At 38.9% G+C, this 25,630-nt stretch overlaps 1 protein-coding gene across 1 annotated transcript; it reads left to right on the top strand.

Moving 5' to 3' along the window:
• The first annotated feature begins 15,861 nt into the window (after nucleotides 1-15,861).
• Nucleotides 15,862-24,449, top strand: LOC114651573 (H-2 class II histocompatibility antigen, E-S beta chain-like). The gene is made up of 6 exons (XM_028801397.2): nucleotides 15,862-16,029; nucleotides 16,166-16,438; nucleotides 18,428-18,712; nucleotides 19,135-19,248; nucleotides 23,262-23,288; nucleotides 23,657-24,449. The coding sequence occupies exons 1-5, from the start codon at nucleotides 15,954-15,956 to the stop codon at nucleotides 23,285-23,287; spliced, it is 774 nt and encodes a 257-aa protein (XP_028657230.2). The 5' UTR covers nucleotides 15,862-15,953; the 3' UTR covers nucleotide 23,288; nucleotides 23,657-24,449.
• Nucleotides 24,450-25,630: the final 1,181 nt, after the last annotated feature.

The raw sequence follows: 25,630 nt of genomic DNA, 5'->3' as shown, positions 1-25,630 counted from the left end.
AGACTGCCGAAAGGGTTAACGGTGAGGCTTTTCGATGCCCCGATTGCAATCGTTATTGCCGATCAAGGCTTTGCTTTGACTTCCACAAAACGCGTAAATTTAATGAAAAGACGCGTCATTCTGAAAGCATCTGCGAAGTCCTTAAAGTCTGCACTCTCTGTTACCAGAGATAGAGCATGAAAGCCGAGTCAAAACCTCACAAGTGTCGCCCCAGATACTGTCGCGTTTGTAGAGTTGTAATGAAAGAATCGGATGAAAATCATCAGTGTTTTATTCAAAGCTTACCACAAAGACCGGTCCACATAAAGTAGGCCTATGTGTTCTACAATTTTGAGTGCCGTCAAGATGACGGAACCCACATCCCAAATTACATCCACTGCATGCATTGGAACGGTAAATCGTGGAGTCGGCCTGGTGAGGACTGATATCGAAGCCCGAAATACCAAGATTACACGTTAATAGCTCACAATTCTAAGGGATATGACGGATATTTCTTAGTGAAATATATCGTCGAGAGCAGGCAGACTCCATTTGTTACAACTCATGGATGTAAACTAATGTGTTTTATAGAAGAAGATTATGACCTGAGATTTATTGACTCGTTGAACTTCTTACCTATGAAATTGAGCAGTATGCCCAAAGCCATGGGATTCCAGGCTCACAAAGGGTACTTTCCCCATTTCTTTAACACCGCTGAAAATCAAAATTACATCAGTCCATACCCCAATCCTAAATATTACGGCATTCAACACATGATGAGCAAGGAAAGAGAGAAATTTTTGTCTTGGTATGAATCGATTAAAAGCAAAACCTTCAACTTTAGACAAGAAATGGCTTACTATTGTAGAAACGATGTTATTTTGAGAACAACTTGCATGAAATTTAGAGAGGAAGTGCTCAGGATTGGCAATGTTGATCCTTTTCAGTGTATGACCCTAGCTTCTCTCTGCCTGTCCATGTACAGACAAAATTGCAAGCTTAATAAATCAATTGGAATAATTCCGAGTGATAATTACAAAAGCACCCACAAAGCTTATTCTAATGCTTCTATTCAATGACTGATGTTTCTTTCCGAGAAGGAAAAAATAAACATTCAGCATGTCCTGAATCACGGTGAAGTAAAGATGGGGCCATTTTACTTAGATGGTTATGCCAAAATTCAGGGTGTACCGACGGCCTTTGAATTTGCTGGTTGCTTTTATCACGGTTGTCCAGAGTGCTATGATGCGCAAGCCAAACATCCTCTCACAGGTACATCTTATGCCGAATCGTTTCAAACGTTTGACGACAAACTGAAGAAATTGCGTGAAAAATTGAATGTGGCGGTTAGAGTGATTTGGGAGCACCAGTGGGAACGCATGAAAAAAGAGGACTTGGAACTTCAGGATTTCATAAAGAGATTTGAGTTTCCTGAACCTATCAATCCCCGTTATGCCCTGTTTGGAAGGTGCATCAACACTATCAAATTATATTGTAAGGTTCAAGGCGATGAGCAAATTCATTATTACGATGTTATAAGTCTGTACCCTTACGTCAACAAAACAAAGACCTACCTGATTGGCCATCTGACCTTTGTTTTTGAGGAGTTTGGCGATATTAAGCATTACTTCGGGCTCATTAAAATCACCATGCTAGCCCCTCACAAATTGTATTTTCCGATTTGCGGTAAATTGATGTTCACTCTGTGTTGTACGTGTGCAGAAATCCAGACATCAACCGGCCTTTGCCGTCACAATGATCAGGAAAGGTCTTTAACAGGAACCTGGTGCAGCGTTGTAGTACTAAAGGCCTTAGATAAAAGGTACAGAGTTTTAAAAATTTATGAGATATGGCACTACGGACAGAGCACTGCAGATTTATTTTCTGATTACATCAAAATTCATCTGAAAGTCAAACAGGAGGCCTCTGTTGGCCATCGTGGGCCCAGGACGAGGTGTCCTGCAAGTGCTATGTTGTTGACTATTTCATAAAAGAAGGCGTATTATTGGAGCATACATAGCCTCAAACCCCGCTAAGAGACAAATTTCCATGTCATTTCTGAATTCTCTTTGGGTAAAATTCAGTCAGAAGCCTAACCAACTTACCACTATGTTTGTTAAACGCACCCAAGAATTCTTCGATTACCTGTTCTCGGATGAGTATCGGGTCTCCTATTTTGGCTTTGTCAGCGACAAAGTTGCTCAAGTGCAGTGGAGGTATGTGGATGACAAATATGTTACCCCCAGTCCAGTCAATGTGGTGATAGCCACGTTCACAACGGCCTAAGTCCGCCTAGAATTGTACGAATTGTTGGATTGCTTAGGGTCGAGGATTCTGTATCATGATCCAGATTCCATTATCTTCACAGCATTGCCCGGGCAGTACATGCCGCCGCTTGGTGACTATTTAGGTGAACTCACCAGCGAACTAGATCCTGATGACTTCATAGAAGAATTTGTTTCTGGGGGTCTGAAAATGCACGCGTAGAAATCATTCAAAGGCAAGGACTCTATGAAGGTTAAGGGCATTACTCTCAATCACAAAACGGTTCGATCGGTAAACCTATACCCGTTAATGGATCTAGTGCATAGTTTTCTAGACAATGATCTCGTGAAAAGAAATAACAGTTTATGGCGCACAGATTCATAGGAACAAAAAGAATCTAACGTTGCAATATCGTCCACTCAGAAAAAGATTCAGAGTGGTGTACAACAAAAGGGTTCTATTGCCTGATTTCACAACTCTCCCCTATGGATACTAAAGAGGGTTTTGATGTTAGACTTCAGCATCTGTTCTCAAAAATAGTCTCTGGGCCCTCCTGTTCAGGCAAATCACATTATGTGAAAAAGCTTTTGGAGCACACGGACCATGTGCTTTCTTGCCGCCCTGACAATATAGTCTGGTTTTATAGCTGTTGGTAGCCTCTGTATGACGAACGGTTAGTGAGATTTCCAAAAACAAAAACGATAAATCTTTATGCCAATTGCATCACCCTCTTTAAAAACCCTCGAGATAAGCTGCAAATCATCAATTTAGCACGTCAAATGTACCCTGGGAGGGTTACATTTTTCTTGGAGGCCTTTCAGGACTCTATGAGGGCCCCTTACGGTTATCTAATGGTGGATCTGAAAGCCCATACACCTGACAAATTTTGTTTACGTACCAGATTGTTTCCTCCCGATTGGCCTGCAGTGTACGTCGTGAAAAGATAAAGACATACAATTTTCCAAGTATTTGAGAAAGAGCTGGCATGTCGTGCAGAATAAAAAGAAATCTTCCTCTGCTCAAGACCCTGAATAGGGTTTCCTGTCGCGGAAGAAAAGCGGTGATGAGTGAGGCTTTGGACGATTTAATTTACACTCTGGCGGAAATAGCTCTCAATACTAAAAGGCAATGTATCACTGACTTCCAGACAGTTCAAGCTGCTGAAGAAGCATCGTTGCACTGTTAAAAAATTCAGCGATAAAAAACTTACCGTTAAAAAGAAAAAAGCCCTTTTAAATCAGAAAGGAGGGTTTCTCGGAGCCCTATTAAACGCATCCATTCCTTTCATTACTAGTTTAATAGGTTTGAGAGTATAAATATGGAATACACGCGCAAGATGTACCTGGTATCTCAACAACAAATGGCTCAATTGCAACAGAAAACCCCAGCTTCCAGCGACCTTTTAAGCGCTAAGGAAAGTGAACTGGATAAACAAATGAAATTCATACTCGAATGTAGTGACTTGAGCACCGATGCAAAAGTAAAACTTTATACGACCGTCTTGCAAAGATACCTTACCTTTGTGAAAAAAACGGATAAAGAAACCGGGACTCTGACGCTATTGCTCCCTGCAGAGAACAAGGGGGAACCACCGGGAGAGATCAAAGAGTCTCCTAGTACCCCAGAAGATCAGGTGTACGATGAGATTTTGAAAAGTGCGCCAGATAAATCAAAGAAATACACAGAACTTATTTTACAGAAAATGTCGCAAAACACTAATACAATCTACTGGAATGTATTGGGAGAGTTTGTGTTTCATGGAGAACCATTAGCCAGTACGACTATGGTCAATCTAATGCGGAACTTGACCGCCCGTCACAACATACCGTCCTATCGGAGACCTAGGGGGTGGAAAGAATTTGTCAAGGCCATGGCCGGTTTGAACATTCCGGCATCTGCCATGCCAAATGCCGACATGAGAGAACTTCTGGAGAGCTTCAAACCTTCTGCCCTGGACAGGGTTGCTGCTGCTGCCGTTGCCGCTGCTTCTGATATACCTGTTGGCAAGAAAACCAGATCTCGCAAAAAGAATGAATGGACTCCTTATTGAAATGTAATTGTATTTTTGTTTAATAAAATATTATATTTGATTACACAGACTGCCTATTCTTTATTAAGATAATTACAAGTCATAGAACAGAGGTGATCCTGAAAACCTCTAGAAGTGTTCTTAGACAAGGTGCTGACAAATTTTTGAACCATATAATCATTCTTGGTGACGTCATTAAAATACAAGTTCATGACATCTTTACAAGGGCGTCCTTTCCCTCTGTGATGCAGGAAAAAAATACAGTGTTGGCCGCAGATGGTGGAAAACCAGCTTTGAAGCTATTGGGTATGGTGAATAATTTCTTTACAGTTTCTGTTTAAAAAGCTGTATATTTCCTCAGGAAAATAGATAAAGTCTGGTGGGGCGCCGTAGGAATCGAAAAATCCTCCAGATCCATCTTCTCTGAGATGTATCGCCAACCAGTGTTCTCTGGGTTGATTTTGACGGTGAGTATTGACAATGATCATGGTCAGGAGATCCGTAAGTATTTTTTCAGGCAGTTTGTCGCACGCCAACACTCCGTAAAAAACAGATCTGTGTACGAATTACAGGACATGAGTTCGTTGATCTGCAGGGTGTTCATGCTTTTTAGTAATCATAAAGTATGTTTCTTCTCTGGTTTATTTCAATAAAGTTGTCAAAGACGGCATACACTATTAGATTCACAGTATGGGGTAGGGGCTGTTGAAAGCGGATTTCAAATCTCATGTTCCCGGTTTTCACCAATGAGAAATGGTCTCTGAATTCTTGATCAGGCGTCAAATCAAAGGCAAACAGGGTGTATCCCTGGGAGAAGTCAGTACGACTGATGGCTAGAGGCAGGTCTTCCAAATGCTTTCTGGAGGACAACACGAGGTTGTAATATTCTTGAGTTGTGTTGTCATTAGTAAAATTGGGTTGAAATGGCTTGGCAGGAATCTGCTCTCCGTTCAAATAGAAGGCCAGGAACTTCACATTGTTATGCTTGAAATTGAAGGGGTTTCTGGCATAATCCCTGAAAAGGCATCATTATCCATCATGCCTATGACCACGTACTTGGGCAGCTGTCCAGGTTCTCCTGATTGCACACTCGTATCCCGGCCGGCATACAGAGAACTTTCATATTCACTCTTTCCACGGGGTACTTGGCATTGGCGGATGTGAGAGTGTGGGCGTGCCCCAATTTCACCGCTGCCAAAACTTTAACTTTCTTGACAAAAAGAGTGGCAGATAAAATGCTTACTTTGTAACGCTCTGCATCTCCAGACATCAGACAGAATTCATTTTTACTCCGCACCATTTTAATTCTGACGTCCACCCCGTTTAGAATTAATTTTTCTTGAAAAAATAGGTCGGAATGAATATGTCCGAGGAGTTCTACTGTTTTACCCTGGGCTGTATAACCATTTTTTTTTTTGAATCCTTCATTCGGGCCGTCCAAGGCTGTGTTTTCATGTTCGTTGGCCGTGTCTTTGTAAAAAAGACCCGCTGCAAATTGGGACTTGAGAGTTTCATTGCTGTAATTTAGCAGTCCCTCGAAAATGGCCCTGTACGGGTAAAAGCTGGAAATCTGTGATATTAGGCGATCTTCCAGGGTTATATCCACTTTTGAAAATAAACTGGCTATCGGATAATTAACAAAGGCTACCTTGGCCACGGGGGCCGGATTAGTTCCATTGGCATTGACGATTTTGCATCTGACGTGTAGAAGCATGTTACTCAGGTCCAAGTAGTCTTCACCGTTCCCAGCAATCAGAAACTCTAGTGGCGTGACTTCAGATAGAGCTGAGAGAGGAGTTACCTCGATGTAGATGCTTTTTTCCACGCTAGTCTTAGTATAGGGCACCATAAACAAATCCAGTTCGGATTTCACACACTCTTGATACATTCGATGAACGAAAGACATTTTAACTTAAAAAATGTTTTTCGATTTCTTTTTTCTGCAGGCGCCAGACTTATCCTTGTGGCGGAGAGAAGAAAAGGATGTAAAAGCTGAACGGCGTGTCTTTTTGATGATCAGGCCTGCGCGTGACCCGGGAGGTCTCTTACGCTTAGTTTTCCTCATCACAATCAGACCCGATCTACCTTGATTTTCTTCGCTTCCTCAAGTCATAGCTCCGGACACTGCCCCAGCCACCACGTCTTTGACAATATTCTTAGCAGCTGATTTAATGTGTGGTTTGACAGTTTCGAATCCTCTTTTCAAGAGAGGCAACGCTCTTCTAAACAGACCGCAAAATATTCCGCTGATCCCAGAACTGTACATCAAGGGGGCCCCAGAGAACCCGGGGAGGCCCGCTTGGGATTCATAATAATGCACGTAAGGTCCTGGTAAAATCTCATCTCTGTATTAGTCATGTATACACCGCTTAGAGGGTCTGAAATGAAACTTGACTATGACCTTGCCAAACTGAAATGGAACCGCTTTGTTCTGATCCGTCTTTATTTCAATGGTCAAAGTATCAAACTGAGTCTTCCTGACCGGAGCGCAGTGCAGCTTGTCATAGGTGATTGCGGTAATCTTATTCATCTCATCCTCAATATGTATGCATCTCAAGAGAGGGACGTAGCTGTCTCCGACTCTTTGGTGAGACAAAATGTTGCTGTAGACGTCCAAGGTATAAAACCCAGCTCTGATATCCGCGGGGTAAGGAGCTTCATTCTCAAGGCCTATGGTCATGTACAAATGAGCTCCTAGAATCATCCCCAACTGTCCCCTGACATGAAGAGTTTCATCCTTCATAGTGTTTACGACGTAGAATCTGAAGCAGCCTCGACGGCTTTTGTTTCTTTTGTCACAACTTCAATCATCTTGGATGTAATTTTCTCGAGGTTAGAGTAATAGCCTGCAGGAATAGTATAAAATCTGGTTATTCGCGGGGACACAACGAAAAAGTCATTATCCGGTTTGTCTAGGGTGTTCCAGGTGTGCGGATACTGAATTTCGACCCATCCAACTTCCCAGTTGCCCTGTAGTTCAATTGGGGTGGCTAATTTGATAGTAAAATTGATGATAGTATTATTAGGGAAAAGCTTTTTCTCTCCATTGTAAACAGTTAATGAAATACTATTTTTGATTCTCAGTATTTAATGTCTTGCGCATAGCTTTCAGGGATCCAACTGTTAAACTTTTCGGGTCATCTGAGCCATTTCACCAAAATATGCTTTTTTCCATTGATATTTTTTTTTCGCCAAAATTTTTTCAATCCTGAAGACGTCTGTATCTCAAATCTTTTGTAACTCCGCATCGTAAAAGGACCCTATAATGTCTTCGCCATCATATTCTTTGAGCTTGTACACAGGCGGATCCCTCTGGACTAGTTCAGAAACGGTAAATATCTCGTCTGAAAATGTTTGTTCATACCCCTTTGTAAAAGGATTCCGGGATTTTGACACTCTCACTGTATCACCGACTTTGAATTTATGTTTTGGGGTTCTTTTGGGTTTAGTTAGGTCGTATAATGTTTTAAAGACTTTCCAAGAATTGGAACTATTCACCTTGGCAGGGGCCAGTTTTATGCCACGGTGATAGCTCAGATTGTAATATTTCACCAAATCCTGTAGCACTTGAAGATAGGACCGGGTATTGCGGGGGCTGAAATAACACCACATTTTGGTCTTCAGAGTTCGATTGAATCTCTCAACCACCGAAGCCTTTAATTCACTAGCAGTGGTAAAATGTTTTATCCTGTGTTTATTGAGCAAGCTTTGAAATTCCCGATTGAGAAACTCTTTACTGCTATTGGTCTGAAGTTTGACGGGAACTCTACCTTCCTCCAAAATTTCTCGAAAAGCCCTTGTTACTTCTTTACCCGTTTTGTTTTTCAGAACCTTGACCATGGTATATTTAGAAAGAATATCTATATAAGTCAGTAAATACTTGTAACCTTGGTTATAGTCAGCCAGGTTCGTCATATCCACAAGATCGTCTATTGCCCATCTATATTGGAAACATACACCTTATTCCTTTTAAAATGGATCCTGGCCAGTTTATGTATTGTGTAGGTGTATTGCCCCGATAACCACTCGGACACCTCTTGGTCCCTAATATTGTGACCCGATTGCAAGAGAGCTCTTTTCAAGGATTCTTTACCCCCCAAGGACCCCGCGTTCTCAGAGTTATAATATGTTTTTTACAAGACCTGCTCCATCGCCGCTGATAAAACAGACACTGACACAACCTATCAACTTAGAAAACATTTATTTAGTAGTCTGAGTTGTTCAGGCTGGTAAGGCCTCAGGTTCAGAATTACCAACAAGTTCTGCCATATCAGCATATTCCAGGTCATATTCACCCCAGGGGTTCATACAACCCTCATGATCAAGGTTACGCTTACAAAACTCATGTGCAATACGGTGGATTACAGAGTAGGAGTGTTCATCCATTTCATAAAATGACTGCATTACAGCATTATGAACAGAGTAGGTATTTTCAAGTTCATCAACAGTCTTTTCTATCACTACATGTGTTTTGTGAAACAGCAGTAATATGTTAGAATACCCCAAAATTTTCACAGGCCAGTCGTTTCAGCCAAGACTTGCGGAAATCTTCAGAATCTTCTGAAAGCATCCTACACAGTAGGCACTATCAGGTTCACTGAGGCAGGAATGTCTTGTCTGACTGGGATGGTCTATCTTGCAGCCTTGACATTCTTTTTTCTGGTCGCGGTAGACAATAATGTCCAGCAGAGACATCAACAGCCCTTTAACAAGTTGCTGGGCCTTTTTCCAGGTTTCAGGCAGCACATCATCAGAGCAATCCATATCTGTCTCAGAAAGTCAGATCGACATGGGTTCCTGTGGAACTGGAGCTAGGTAAGAGGTATCTGTCTGAGCACCATTAGCGGAGACAGGGGTAGACATCACCGGTCCTGGAGACTGGAATAGACTGTCTGCCTCAATGTCTCTAGACCAGAGACTGTAATCAGGCCATACACTAAAAAACAGCGGGTCACATTCTTGGTTGTCCTGAATGCAGTCGATCTTGAACTCCCTGTCCAAGTTATAGAGTTGGTAAGATTGAGGCTTTGGAGCCTCAGGCTGAACCCCTGATGGTTATTATGCCGACCTCCATCATTTCAGAGTCTGTAGCTGCCAATATACGGAGAGCTTTAAAAGCTTCAACAAGTTCTGAAATTGCTGGGTCCTTGATCTGGGTCCAGTTGATAGCAGGCTGAGTATTTATGGTAAAAGGGAGGGGCGTGGCATTGAATAAAGGTTTCCATTTCGTCATCGCTCGATTCTATCGATGTTTCAAACAACTTAATCCATTATTTGTCCGCCACTTCAGCTTGCAGAAATTTGTGCATTGAATACTAAAGGTGGCGGGTAGTTTTCCTTTTTGTCATAACCTGATTCTGCCCTTGTTTCGCACGACTTAGTCCAATCATTGTCTGCCGCTTCAGCTTCAAGAAACTTGGGCAACAAATGTCTTTTAATACCTTTCAGCTGGTCATTCAAATAGACCCTGCGGATCCGACGCTTCACTGGGGCATTGGTAATAGATTCCATTTCTTCACAGAGTCTTTAGAGCCAAAGAAGATGAACTGCTTTTTTATACACAACTTTCAGAAGGAAGGGGACTTATTTGAATGTGTTCTTTTCACCGGTCAGAGGCGACCAATTCATGTCTGGATATGTCGATCAAGCCTCGGGTTCATGGCAAGTTCGTTCTTTTGATATAAAGGGCCTCGGGAGAAGGGACAGGGAGGGGATTGCCAGCCAACAAACAGGTGTTGACAGACCAGGGGACAATGCAGAGGCATCATCCGTGAAACTGCTCTTGACACAAAGGAGGGCCAATCAGGCGGGTGGGGATGGATTACGGTGGGACCTACATCCATCAAAATGCTCTTGACACAAAGGAGGACCAATCAGGTGGAGGGGGTGGGATTAAAGTGGGTTGGGGCAGGGACAGGTTGTAATTCACCAATCAACTGAGAGGGGGCAGGATGCATCATTTAAATCCACCAATCAGAGGAAAGTGGGTGGGGCCATCAAGTCATCAATCATTTTTGATTGACATTTTGACAGAAGGTCCCTGACTATATACTACTAATAGCTTTATATAATGAAGTTCTTCAATAAGCTCCTGCAGTATTCATCTTATTCCTTCAGCTACAGGACACAACACCTACTATGCCAACCTCATTACAAAACGTAATGCACAATTTGGAAGGTTATTACTGTAACATTTTTTCTGCTCAAAACTGAAGATGTTTAATACCCATCACCTGCCACAGTAGATCATGCTCTTCTTGGCACAGCTTCTAGACTTTCAATGATTTTTCCTTTTTATTTTTTTGCTAACTATAATTGCATGTTGGACTACAGAAGCAGTAGCACAAGCTTTATTTTGTGTCATTAGGCTTCATGAGCACATTTTGGAGCCTGATCATCACATAATTTATAATCAACAATACTTTTTATTTTTACAGGATAATCAAAAGTATTGTAACCAAATTAAGTTCTTCATTGTAGGTTCATACTTATGTGGGAAAAAGAACTTAAGTAATAAAACAATCCTTCCACGTTCCAAGCCCATTTATTCCGTGCAAGTTTTCTTAGGTTTCCTCCCACATTCAAAAGATGAGAGTGCTAGGTTAAATAGCAACTCTAATTTTGCCAGTGTAAATTAATGTGCCTTGTGAAGGACTAATAACCATTGGTTAGTTCCTTCTTATGTTCAATGCTGCTTAGGTAGCCTTCAGTCTTGTCAACCTTAAACTATTTCAAGAAAATGCATAGTGTAACATTAAGGTACAGTGGAACCTCGGTTCACGACCATAATTCGTTCCAAAACTCTGGTCGTAAACCGAGTTGGTCATGAACCGAAGCAATTTCTCCGATAGGATTGTATGTAAATACAATTAATCCGTTCCAGACCGTATAAACTGTATGTATATATATATATATATATATTTATTTTAGTTTTTAAGCACAAATATAGTTAATTATACCATAGAATGCAAAGTGTAATGGTAAACTAAATGTAAAAACATTGAATAACACTGAGAAAACCTTGAACAACAGAGGAAAACTAACACTGCAATAGTTTGCGCTATAGTGCTAGGAACCACTCGCTAAAAACACTTTTTTTAATGAGTTTTAAGCACAGGGGAAAAAATGAACATTTGAAAAATCCGTAATTTAATAAACCACCAAGAAAAGTAACATTGCAACAATGCAGGCTACGAACCGATCATTGTAAATAGAACTGAACACAAAAACAAGCCTTCTCTACCTTATGCGTCCCTCGCTCGCTCTCTCTCGCGCCTGTGTGTGTGTGCGTGCGCCTCTCTTTTGCTAGCCTGGAGCGCCTGTGTGTATGTCTCTCTAGCCCGCTCCTGTGTGTGTGCGCGCCTCTCTCTCCCGCGCCTGTGTGTGTGTGCGTGCGTCTCTCTTTTGCGAGCCTGGAGTGCCTGCGTGTGTGTCTCTCTAGAGCGCTCCTGTGTGGGTGCGTGCCTCTCTCACGTGTGCTCCTGTGTATGTGCGCGGCTCTCTCTGTCGCTGCCTATGTGTGTGCCTCTGTCTCTCGCGCTGCCTCTGTGTGTGTGTGTGTGTGTGTGTGCGTGTGTGTGTGTGTGTGTCGTGCTCTCTCGCTCTCTCTCTTGCTCGCTGCACAGGAAATGCACAGGGAGAGACTGAACATGTACAAACCGAAAGGGAACCTGGCTTGTTCGTATACCGAGTGTGTGGTCGTAAACTGAGGTGTACGTGTACCGAGACGTTCATGAACTGAGGTTCCACTGTATATTCAAGAACTTAGTCGAATCTTTTAAACATTTTTATTTTTTTATTTACTTTATCAAATACATTCCTGTTGATATTAAATCAGTCTTACACCAGACACACCACTATGAGACATATCAAAGAAGACAATTCAAAGTATTAAGATAAAGTACAGTACAAGATAATTCAATTAATGTAAATTTTATTTTACGGTGTATCAGCAGACAACTCCTTCTGAGAAGTGATTTGAAATGGTCCATTAATGCTAAGTATGCGTCTGCCAAAACAAAAGTCATCCATCATGGAGGTGTTATGAAATTGCCCTTGGGGAGTTTGAAAGTATATGTCATTAGGCGCAAGGGAGGGTTAGTGACCAAATCCAGTTTGGGAGAAGAAGTCAGATATATGGTGAAATTTTGTTCTAGATAAGAAATTTTAATTTTAAATGGCTACATATTGGCTCAACACTTCTGCACATGTACAAGTGATTTTTAAATATATTTTTGCATTTCCTGTTCCAGTTATCTGTCTTCTTGTGTGTATGGATAAATTGTGGTAGCTTTCAGTCTCTTTTTTTATATTTTGGAATAACTTTTTAAACATTATCTCACACCAAACAGTGTGTTCACCAGATACATTTAAAAATAAGCTTTATTTGCATGAATTCAGATCCAGAAAACACTATGCCTGCAGTTTTAACAGCACTTTCAGATTTTCAAAAGATTTCTGGTCTCAGAATTAATTTGAATAAAAGTATACTCTTTCCAGTGAATTCACAAGCATATAATATCAGATTGGACACCCTAACTTTTACCATAGCAGATCAGTTTAAATACCTAGGGGTAAATATCACAAGTAAACATAAAGCTCTTTATCAACAAAATGTTGCCGTCTGTATGGAAAAAATTAAGAAAGACTTGCATAGATGGTCAACCCTTCATCTCACTCTAGCCGGAAGAATCAACATTGTTAAGATGAATATCCTTCCTAAGCTTCTTTTTTTATTTAAAAACATCCCAATATATATCAATAAATCATTTTTTAAGCAATTAGATTCAACCATAACCTCATTTATTTGGAACTCAAAACATTCATGTATCCGAAGAGCGACCCTACAAAGACCTCAGGCAGAAGGTGGCATGGCTCTACCTAATTTTCAGTTTTATTACTGGGCAGCAAACACACAAGCCATAAAAACCTGGACACAAATAAATGAACATACACAGGCTTGGTCCGCAAAACAAGTAAAATCCTGCAGCACTTCTTTATATTCCCTGCTCTGCGCTCCAATAAATGCAAGTTATCACAAATATACTAATAACCCAATTGTGCTTTACTCACTCAGAATATGGAAACAAATTAGAAAGCAATTTAAGATGGAAAATCTTCTATCTGTGGCACCCCTGCAAGAGAACCACCTCTTTCAACCCTCGCAAACATATCCAGTTTTTAATATCTGGAAAAGATTTGGGATTAAATTGCTCAGAGATCTTTATATAGACAACATCTTTGCATCCTATGAACAATTACATTCCAAATTTAACCTTCCAACTACACATTTCTTTCACTATCTTCAAATTAGAAACTTTTTCAAACAGAACCTGCCCGATTTTCCTCATCTCGTAGCCTCCACCATGCTGGAAAAAACACTGCTCAATTTCGAGGAATTAGACACCATTTCTGCAATATATAATATTTTATTAGAGTTCCTTCCTTTTAAAGATCCAAGAGGACAATGGGAAAAAGATCTCTTAATTAATATATCAGAAAAGGAGTGGAAGTTAGCAATGCATAGAATTCACTCAAGCTCCACATGTGCAAAGCATAGAATTAGTCAGCTCAAAATTATATATCGAGCTCATCTTTCTTGCTTAAAACTGTCCAAAATGTTTCCAGGGCAAGATCTAACCTGCGAACACTGCAACCAAGCTCCTGCCTCACTGGGTCACATGTTCTGGGCCTGCACCAAATTAACTTCATTTTGGACCAAAATTTTTAAGTGCCTTTCAGACAGCCTTGGTATCACAATCCCTCCTAACCCATTAATAGCTGTGTTTGGTGTTCTTCCAGATGAATTTGAAAAGGATAAGGACAAGCAAACTGTGATTGCATTCACTACACTTTTGGCACGCAGACTGATTTTGTTAAATTGGAAGAATCCTAACTCTCCTCTAATAAGTCCGTGGGAAACCGATGTTTTATATTATTTGAAATTGGAAAAAATCAAATTCTCAGTTAGGGGATCTGTACAGAATTTTTTCAAAACCTGGCAGGATTTAATCAATAATATTTTAGAATAAGAAGAATTTTCTTTCCTTCTCCATATATCTCTTTTTGCCCTATTAAACTCAATAATTTAGGCATGTTTACAAGCCTTAAGTTTTACTCCTTTGGCCATGCTCTCCTTCTCAGGGGTGGGGTTTGATTTGCTTTCAATCCTATTTTTTGTAAAAATTGATCTATATGTATGGAATGATTACAATAAAATTAATAAAAAAAAAGCTTTATTAATAGAAAGACAGCAGTTTGCAAGTGTAATTTGTTTCTTTGATAAGTTTTGATAGAAGCTTTCTAATAATTAGAAAAGCAGAATGGTAAAGCAATTGCAATCATTGCTGTTTCATAATACTTACTCCTCTGTTGATTTCCAATCTAGATTTCCCTCTGTGTTTTCATATTCTCCCTGTATTTATGCATGATATTTCTCTTTTGCCTTCTACCACCAAGTAAGCATTTTTTTATTTTAACTCATATCTATAAATAAATTAACAGTGCACGTGTGTGTGTGACTGCATTTCTAATCAACTAAGGCCATCCATGGAATGTGGGTTCCTGTTTTTTATTTGGTTGGTAAGAGGCACTATCTTTGTTAACCTTTAAATAAAAAAGAAGCTTAAAGAACAGTAGGTTATTACAATATTCTGCTGTATTCACAATAGTGTATGTATATTCCCAATTCATTAATTGATAATTATCTTATTGTAACAAGTTATTCTCAAATTTAAAATAAACAGAACCTTCAAAATGACATTGCTTACAGTATATAATGCATTTTTAAATACTTCTAGTTTTGTCATACCACTCATAAGTAATTCAATGTCATTACGGTTTTTGTTTACTTGTATTTTAAATCAAATTGCAGACTAAATAATACTATCTGCAGTGTTTCTTGGTTTTACTTTATTTATTTATTTATTTATTTGTTTGTTTAATTTTATTGATTTTATTGTCATTATTCCATAGAGATAGATCAAGTTTTATAAAAAAATAGGATTGAAAACAAATCAACCCCCACTCCTGAGAAAGAGAGCATAGCCAATGGAGTAAAACTTAAAGCTAGTAAAAATAAATAAATTGATGAGTTTAGTGGGCGGATAAAGATAAATGGAGAAGAAAAAGAAATGGGGAGAGAATCTGCTTCTTCGGTGCTTTAAAAGCGTATTCTAAAATGTTATTGATTAGATCCTGCCAGGTTTTGAAAAAGATCTGCACAGACCCTCCAAGTGCAAATTTGATTTTTTCCAATTTCAAATAATATAAAACCTCAGTTACCCACTGACTTAAAAGAGGAGAGTTAGGATTCTTCCAGTTTAGCAAAATAGTATCAATTTTACTTTAGCTGACTTGTACAAAGGTAATGAGTTTACAGACTCATTCAAACATGTATTCAAATATGTCACTATTTTATACTTCAGTTTATGTGTTTTTTCACGGCTGTTTCAGTGTTTAAGAATCTAATCAAATTTCATCCCTTCCTGTTCAAATGTAAATGGTTTTCATTGAAACACATTTGCCTGGTAACAGGTGACAGAACAGCATGAAAGCTATCCGTTGGTTTTTCTGAGATCACCCTCTCAGTTACTGTTTGTATGTGTTCATTAGTGAAAGGTGCTTGATGTGTCAGTGTTTTTGGAGTGACTGTATTTTTTGTTAAAGTGACCTTTCAAATATGGGGACCTCGGTATTACAGCCTGCTGTTATTCGTCTAGTCGCAGGTTTTCTCTCCTTATCAGGATTTGGAGTTGGTAAGTCGTCAGAACAGTGTGGCTGGACAGTTTTATGGTTTGGATGGAATTCAAGTGTAGATTGAATGCTTGAAAGAACCTCGCTGAATTGTTTGTTTATACGCTCGGGTTTTTTTTCTTCGCTTTTGTTTATTAGAGGGATACACGTACCACGTTCAAAGAGAGTGTCGCTTCAACTCCCACAGCCTGGAGGGAACTGAGTATATTGAACGGCGCATTTTTAACAAATTGGAGATCACTCGATACAACAGCACCTTGGGAAAGTTTATTGGGTACACCGAGATTGGGGTGTACAACGCGGACCGATTCAACAATGACTCCGGCGTGATGGCAGGGATGAAGTCTAACGTGGATGCCGTCTGCAAGCGCAACGCTCAAATCGAATACGACCACATCCTGGACAAGTCAGGTGAGTCCCCGCCACTGCAGCCTTTCACAACTGGAGACTCACGAAATACTAAACACTGCACTATGCTGTTTATTTTACTTGTCGAATGTTCAGAATTTGAAATGGCATTTGAAAACACTTCACCATGTTCTTTGAAGTAGTTTATAAATGCAGACATATTAAAAAAATCAAGTTATTTTCCAAGTAACAATTACATTAACAGTTTATGTAGCTACTTAACATTTTTCAAACGTATTATAACTTATCATACTCACCAATGATGGGAGCATTTTGAACTTTTATTGGTTTATTTAGTTTCACTAAGAAATACTACCCGCAGGAGGCACAATTGATATCACTTAAATTCCGTCATTTACAGATACGTAAGGGGTATTTTGTAGGTCTATCAATGGCTTTTATCCTTGACATTTAGACATTTAAAATGTTTCAACACAGGAACGCTGTTGGAACTTAGGCAGTACTGTATGTCTTCTTTTGATGTGCATAAATTTAAAAAAGCAAGACTCTGGTTTCTTTTAAAAACAACTGAGAAAAAAAATGAATGGATGTACAGTTATATGGTGCAAGCTTACTTTCAAATATGCTGCAATATCATACTGCGATGGACTGGTGCCCTGTCCAGGGATTGTTCCTGTGTTGCACCCGATGTTGGGACAGTTTCTAGCTAAATCTGACACTGTTCTGGGTAAGTGGAGTTAGGAAATGGACAGATGGATGTATGTAATATCATAAGGGTATTAGAATCAGCACTGTCATAAACATTTTATCAAAACTGGGTTAAAATCTTAGCCATCTCTGTGCAATTTGGAGAATCTCCTAGTACCTCTGGTTTTCCATCAGCATTCTAAAGATGTTCAGCTTAGGTTGATTGACAACTCAATGGAATTGGTGGGTTTGAGCAAATGAGAGGGCTCTGAGATGGACTGTTGTCCTAACCTGGTTTTAGTTCCTGCCTTGCATCTTTTGTTGCCAGAGTAGGCTGCAGCTCTCTACGATTCTGTTATAGACATAAGTGGATTTAATAATGGATTGATGAGTTCAGTCAATAAGTGGATGGACGAATAGGTGAAATGGTCTTGAGTGTTGAAGGTTTTTTTTTAAACAGCACACAGAATACCAATGCCTATGTCTATCTTGTTGCAGGGAATGAGTAGATAGTGATGCTGACCCTAATGAATTCCTAATGTCTGTTTGTTAGTGAAGATCATAATACTTGAATAGTGGATGTTTCTATAAATTTTCAAAAAGTTTTTGTGTATCTTTGGTAAAACAAATAACTTTTACAAACTGTTAAAGATTGAAATAGGTCACAGTATAATTTGTAAGGGGGACACTTCTGCTTGTATCCAGCCATAGTTTAAACACATGCTGTGTGGTTTAGTTAGAGAGCTTTCATGTGTGTAGATGTGTGTGAATGAGTGTGTTCAGTGAAGGACTGATACCTCATCCAAGACTGGTTTTCTGCCCTATGTACTGTTTGCTGCCAGGTTAGGGTTCTGAATTGATATAGAAAATGATTTGATTTTGTTTGCATTTGGCCAATAAGTGTTTTATACTGTAGCAGTGAATTCAGTAGGTCCCTGAAGGGATAAAATAGCAGACCATTCATGATCAAACAGAGGTCAGAACCAAAGCTACTTGATCCCTAGTATAACATTAAAGGTTAACATTAATTAGTATACTTTGTAATTTTGAATAGAAAACAAGATTTTAGTAAACATTTATCTTTTCTCTGCGGTGGGTTGGCACCCTGCCCGGGATTGGTTCCTGCCTTGTGCCCTGTGTTGGCTGGGATTGGCTCCAGCAGAACCCTGTGACCCTGTGTTTGGATTCAGCGGGTTGGAAAATGGATGGATGGACGGATTTATCTTTTCTTAATTCCAGTTTAAAACACAAAAAGTTCAGACAATTTCAGTATTTGCCATGGAAGCTATGTATCTTAAATTAGTATGTATATAAGAGTAATAAGATTTTCAAACTTTTTTTCAGTGAAACCCACTGTCACAGTTAAAGCAACAAAACCTGATGGTTCATCTCATGAGTACATGCTGGTTTGCAGTGCTCTTGGCTTTTTCCCTAGAAAAATTAAGGTGACCTGGCTTAGGAATGGAGTGGAGGTAAAATCAGGTGTCACTTCAACAGAAGAGATGTCTAATGGCAATTGGTACTACCAGATACATTCTCATTGGGAAATGACACCTCAGTCTGGGGAGACGTATGCCTGTAAGGTGCAGCACAAGAGTGTGTCGGACCAACCCATCATAGTGCAATGGGGTAAGAACTTTAAATATGAATATTATGACCTTGACACTATTATTTTCAGGTGCACTTTCCTAATTATACAGAGAAGTAATGACATTGTGAAATGTATTTACTTAATGTGTACAATGTTTAACTGTAATGTAATATTACAAAGGTAAATAGAAACCTTATTGTAATTTAGATCATTTTCATTTGCTACTCAAAATCACATTTTTGTTTTTTAATCTTCTAGTTCCAATACATTGTCATAAGACCCATAGCTTATCCCAGAAACATCAAACTTAGGAAGTAACCAGCTATGAGCAACAGTCCATAGAAAAGCAATTCAATCACACACCTACACTCATTCCCATTTGGCCAACTGAGTCAGTAAGGAAATTAAAAGGAACATATTTAGAGTACCTTAAAGAAATTTTTTTTTTTTTTCATTGCAGATCCATCTATGCCAGAATCAGATCGAAACAAAATCATCATTGGGGTGTCTGCTATTGTTTTAGGGTTGGTTATTGCAGTTGCTGGTTTAATTTATTACAAGAAGAAATCTACAGGTAAAAAGTCACAATATTTACTGTTACAGCTCAAATTCACTTTGAAGTATAGTTGGTGTTGGGAGATGTACTCCATTCAAATCATAAAACTGCAGGTTCAAGCTCCACCACTTTTGCCTGTGCTAAAGTTATTAAAAGTCATTATTGTAAAATATTCAGTAATGAATATTTAAGGTAACTAGGGGGTTTCGCTCGCCAACCCCTTTACCCTCCTGCCAGTGTCTGCCTCTCCAAAACCCCTCTTAAACAATGATACAATGGGAAACAAATACATTTTTTTTAACTCCGCTTTGTTGGAGTAGCTGCTGGCGTGCAATTCACTCGCCTACCTCCCTCCACTCCCCCCCCCCTCCACCCACCAGCAGCAGGCACCAGTGTGGAGAAGGGGGGCTGAGCGTACCCCAAGCAGATGCGGCCTCTCCTCCGAAACCCCTCTTAAACAGTTAGGAAACAAGTAACAGGTGTTTTTTTCACCTCCTCTTTGCTCGAGAAGCTATTGGCTTGCTGCTGCTGCTGTGCTGCGTGATCTGCATTTCGTATAGAGCTGCGAACATTTAAAAGCCTGTACAGCACCAGAATATTCTTTCTCTTTTTGCTGTTCCGTTATTTCCCCAAGTAATATTTTCGGTTTGTTGACACTGTCACTCCTCCGAAACCCCTCTTAAACAGTGATACATTGGGAAACAAGTCACAGGTGTTTTTTCACCTCCTCTTTGCTCGAGAAGCTGTTGGCTTGCTGCTGCGTGCCGCGTGATCTGCATTTCGTGTGGAGCTTTGAACATTTAAAATCCTGTACAGCACCTAAATATTCGATCTCTTTTCAATGTTCCATTATTTCCCCGAGAAATATTTTCAGATTGTTTGTGCTAATGTGATTTTTACTCTCATTTTTGGAGACTTTCAAATTTTCCTACTACCATTATCTCTACCTGCTCAGCATGTGTATCATGGGACTTACATCTGAAGGTTGTAAGTATGACGTGACTTGTCCGTCTCGCGGGAAGTGAAAGTGTCTCTGGCTCTCTGTCTATCTTCAAAAAATCTCTCTTCAAAAGATCATGTCTTGTCCCCAGAAAAAAGTCTTGTCTCTTCACAAGTTTTTTTTTTTTTTTTTATAATAGAGAGATTTAGTATACTTCTCAATGTGAAATTTGCATTGAAAAGTAAGCCTTGATTGAATTGGGCAATGCTGTGACTAACTGGAAATACAGTTTATCTTTCCATCTATTATTAGACCTGCTTAAGAAAAAACTTGTAATCCTGGCCCACCTTAAATTCATTCGCACCTCTCCATCAGCGTTTTTTGTTTTGAAAATGTATCGATCAGCACAAGCAGCAATCAGCCTGCTCTCCCATCCCCCCAAAGCTCAACTTGGGCAAAAAGTTCTCCAAACTCAAGTCTCGTTTATCTCGGTGTGAGGTGCCTGGAGTTGTATAGGGTAAATTATATATCGTTATTTGGAACACATGCATTTCATGTGTGTTCTGTGTCTACAATGACCTGTGTAAGTGTAGGATGACAGGAAATGCGAGAAATGCAAGAAATGTTGAACACACACCTAAAACACAAACTGTTTTCATGTTATAGCACTAATGACAAAATTTTGACATTAAGTGTATAATGTGTAAAGACTGAAGTCCAAATACCAAATACATGTAAACACTTTCGCAAAAGGTACAAGTATAACAAAACAAGTGCACTTTTATTCAAGAATATAACCGAAGAAAAAGAAGTTGGCTTAGGGTAAGCCACTGACATGACTGCTTGGGTGGTGCAGCTTTAAGAACTGTTGACTCATAATCAAGAAGTCATGGGTTCAATGCTGGCCACTTCCCAGAATTAATGTTTTGAGTAGTGAGCTGCTCTTATTGTTACTATTACATAATAAAAACATACATATGATTTGAGTCTGTAACAGCTTGTGTAAATTAATAGTACTTGTAAAGGCTGGCATTTTTTTTTAAAATCAGTTTTATTCTCTCAGTCACATTCACGCCCCCCCTGATGTCACACTGCTGTTTTCAAATAAAGACGTGCTATAACAAAGGTGAACTCAGATGAGAATGAGGGCTCTACATTGGAGAAAGAGAACAGAAGCCCTCTCCACAAGAAACGTCCACTCACACATAAGAACAATGCAGCTTCACCAGGCATAAAGGTGAAAGATGTCACTGTTTGGATGTAGAACCCTCATCCACATCTGAGTTCACCTCTGTTATTGCATGTCTTTATTTGAAGACTAGCAGTGTAAGATCAGGGGGAGCGTGAACGTTACTGAGAAAAAAAAAAGCTAACTTTTACAAGTATCATAAATTTACACCGGCTGTTACAGACTCAAATCAAATGTACATTTTCATCCTATAATAGTAACAATAAAACCAGCTCACTACTCAAAATGGATGCACCCAGAATCAAACCAGGAACCTCTTGATTATGATTCAGCAGTTCTTACCACTGCACCACCCAAACGGCCATGGCAATGTTGTACCCTAGCCTGATTTCTTTTTCTTGAATAAAAGCGCACTTGTTTTGTTATACTTGTACCTTTTGTGAAAGTGTTTGATATTTGGACTTCAGTCTTCACACATTATACACTTCATGTCTACATTTTGTCAATTATTACTAAAATATGAAAAACATTTCTTTTTTAGTTATGTGTTCAACAATTCCTGCCTCACATTCCCTGTCATCCTACATTTACATAGATCATTGTAGACACGGAACACACATGAAATGTATGTATTCCAAATGACAATATATTATTTACCCTGTACAATTCCAGGAACCTCACACCCAGATAAACAGACCTTACCTCTGAGCATCTTCTCTGTGACTTGAGCTGAGTTAGCAGGCTGCTTGCTGCTTGTGCTGATCGACACATTTACAAAATAGAAGACACTGATATGAGAGATGCGAAGGAATTTAAAGTGACCTGGGATTTCGAATTTTTTCTTAGGCTTCAGGGATTCTAATGTTAATCAGGAAAATCTATTGGCTAGGAACAGCAATACCTAAAGTATAGAATCAAATTTCACTGAGGTGAAAAAGGACAAGCCACAACATCCCAGATAGAACATGCATACGGCACACACCAACGCCTTGTATACAAAACTCTGGGGCTCTTCGGTATCAGCGCTGACAACCATGCTGCCAGAGATTTTCACTAGATAATTTGAGGGTGGCAGGCAATTGAAAAACAATTTTCTGCATATCATTTCTTTCACACCAGGACTGCTGAGTTGTTTTCCATGAAGTTGACATGTGAGGCTTAATGATCATAAAACAGAATTGTAAAATATGTTTATTAAGACAAAATGTAGGGTTCTTGTTAAAATTTTAATAATCAGACGAATTTGCTTATTGCTTATTTTTCATAACACCTGGTGAAGTTATGCCCCATTGGCCCTTAATGCAGAAACAGCATTGCATTACAACATTGTATTATTTACTGGAGTTCATTTTAAATAGAGGCTCATTTGATGAGTGATTAAATTTTGTATTTGGAAAACATTTCAGAGTACAATATTTTCATCAGGGCAGCATGGTGGCGCAGTGGGTATTTCTGCTGCCTCACAGGAGACCCGGGTTCACTTCCCAGGTCCTGCATGGAGTTTGCATGTTCTCCCCATGTCTGTGTGGATTTCCTCCGGTACTCCGGTTTCCTCCCACAGTCCAAAGACATGCCGGTTATGTACATTGGCGATTCTAAATTGTCCCTAGTGTGTGGTGGGTGGGTGTGTGTGTGTGTGTGTGTGTGTGTGTGCCCTGCAGTGGGCTGGTGCCCTGCCCGGGGTTTGTTTCCTGCCTTGCGCCCTGTGTTGCCTGGGATTGTCTCCAGCAGACTCCCGTGACCCTGTAGTTAGGAAATAGCGGGTTGGATAATGCATGGATGGATATTTTAATCAGTCAAATTTACACAGTATTTAAACAGTATATGTACAGTCTTAAGTATGCTGATATATGTAGGGTTAATTTAATGAAGTTAATAAATGTGTCTTTTTTTAATTATCAGGTCGTATCTTGGTGCCATCAAGTTAAGGTAGGTTTCTTGATAAATTCTTTTAAATGCTTTCACTCTACTTGATCATTTTGCTTATTGCTTACTTATTTTTCCAATATTCTTTAACACTATGTTTAGTTTGTTTACCTGAAGATGACATTTAGTCTTACAATGCTCAAATTAGTTGCTACCCAGACAGAATCTTTACTTTCTTGAAAATTCACATCGAATTAAGTATATTAAATTTTAAATGAGAAGTATATTTAAGTATATTTGAAATGATTATGCAGATAGTTAATATTTGGTTGAAATTTCATGTATGCCTGCTATTGAGCATCAAAATTATTTCAGATTAAATTATTTACATTTTTTTAACAGTGCATTTCTGTATTTTTCTTTTATATTAGGACCTGTGGTTGGACTGTATTGAAAAATGGAATGATCCTTTCTCTCTTGACATGGAAAACTATGCTTGTAATGTTTCAGTTAAAATTGTATTATGTATATTTTCTATATGTTTTTACTGTCTCATGGTATCATTTTTATATAATGTATAAAACTAATAAGTAATCTGAAAAATATAAAATAACAACTACTGTATACATGGATCAGTAATTGAAAACTTTTGCCTTGGTTTATCTTATGTAATTGAAACATTCTTGTCATCTAGAGCTCTTGTGCTATGTACTTTTTATAATAGGTGTTTCCAGATATTTTACTTATTAAGTTTAATATAGCTGGATATTTTGCCATATTTTTAAAGGTCATTAGTAGAAATTAAAACCATCTTATATCAGACTACATTGTTAACAGTGTATTACAGAGTGTGTTTAATGATCAGTTATAGCTGGCTGTTTATTTTTTCTGACATTTGGGATAATTAAGGAATTAGTGTGTATGGAAGGAAAATGCAGAGCTCATAGTAGATGAAAGGAAGTAAATGCTATAATGATAAAAACATATACTGTAATAAATTATGTCAAATAAAATAATTATAAAGAGATTTTAATAAATAAGTTATGGCATTAAGTTTTGATTATCTGTTTCGATAAGAAAATCTGTTGTTATGTAAGGTACCTTTTGAAACATTGTAATGTATTGATCTCTCTTTTAAATCACATGCACTGGTTGGACTTGCAGTGAATGATGCGCTGATTCTTTGTTAATTATAACAATTAAAAACCTGCTAAACTGCTTGAATTGTAATCCTGTAGTTAATTTCGGAGAAGCTTTGTTGTACATTGGTTATCTCTGCTGCCTCATTGCTCTGGGTCTGAATCCTAGAACGATTATTGTCTGCTTGGAATTTACAGATTTTTCATGTGTTGGTGTGAATTTTCCTTGCTTACTATAGTTAACTTTTACATGCAAAAGCCAATCACGATAGGTTTATTGAGTGAGTGAGGGTGTATATGCATGCATGAATATTCCAGTGATGAAACTGAATTTCAGGCAGAGTTAGTTTCTACCTTTCTGCCAATTTAAGATTTGGCTCCTCACAGACCTGTATTAGGCAAATTCAGAAGCTGGATTGAAGGATGGATGGATAACTAATGTAAACATGAGTCAAACTGTTCATTTATTTCCAGGTCACGATGCCCTTCCAAGGTTTATGCCAATGAGCCCTTTTTGTTTAGAGGAGCAGTTGCCCAGAAAAACTGCTGCATTGCTTTTCTTCTGTTCTGAAATTTTTCTTCTGTACCCATAGATAAAATGACAAACTCAAGAATATAATTCAGTTAAACTATAGTTTATACTTGAAGCAGAAGTAAAAATTCTTGATTGATATACAGTTCATTAGGGAGTGTGAACAGAATACAAAACCAGAAAAACGTTGCACAGTACAGGCTTACATTTTGCCCAATTGCCATACATCTTACTAATGGGAATTACTCTGCTGTGACCTGTGGTATTTTTTTCTCTGATGTCCTCTTGTTTTGCCCAGTCTTTGCCTTGTCTTATAACTCATATTTTCACCTGCCACCATTTCCTTTCCTTGTTACAAGTCAGTTTACCAGCCTTTCTCCACTAGACTATATTTAGGTTTACCATGACTATCAGACTCAAATTATTGATAACCTCCTTTAAATAATGCCACTGCCAACTTAGATTTTTCTGTAGGCCTATGCAAACACCTAGATACAGTTGCTTAACTACAGGATAAGAGTTTGAACAAGAAGGGGATATGAACATCTAGTGCTGGTTAACAGTGTGAGTTCAAGGTGTAACAGCAAAAATAAACATGAAATCTGCTGCATTTTAAATCATAGATGAGTCTGTTTGACAAGATTGATGTAACAGCAGCAATTTGTGAAAGTAAGAGTATTGATCTGCATCTTCAGCATGGCTTAAAGAGCATAATGGAGTCCCTGGAGCTGCAG

Source organism: Erpetoichthys calabaricus, chromosome 1, assembly GCF_900747795.2.
Source record: "Erpetoichthys calabaricus chromosome 1, fErpCal1.3, whole genome shotgun sequence".
In the NCBI taxonomy this organism is placed as follows: domain Eukaryota; kingdom Metazoa; phylum Chordata; class Cladistia; order Polypteriformes; family Polypteridae; genus Erpetoichthys; species Erpetoichthys calabaricus.
Note: the sequence above shows the minus strand (reverse complement) of the source record. Positions and strands in the feature narration are given on the sequence as shown.

Coding starts and splice junctions, on each gene's coding strand:
- LOC114651573 (XM_028801397.2), top strand. CDS start 15,954: ATGGGGACCTCGGTATTACAGCCTGCTGTTATTCGTCTAGTCGCAGGT. Junction 16,030..16,165: donor CTTATCAGGATTTGGAGTTG/GTAAGTCGTCAG, acceptor TTTGTTTATTAG/AGGGATACACGTACCACGTT. Junction 18,713..19,134: donor ACCCATCATAGTGCAATGGG/GTAAGAACTTTA, acceptor TTTTCATTGCAG/ATCCATCTATGCCAGAATCA.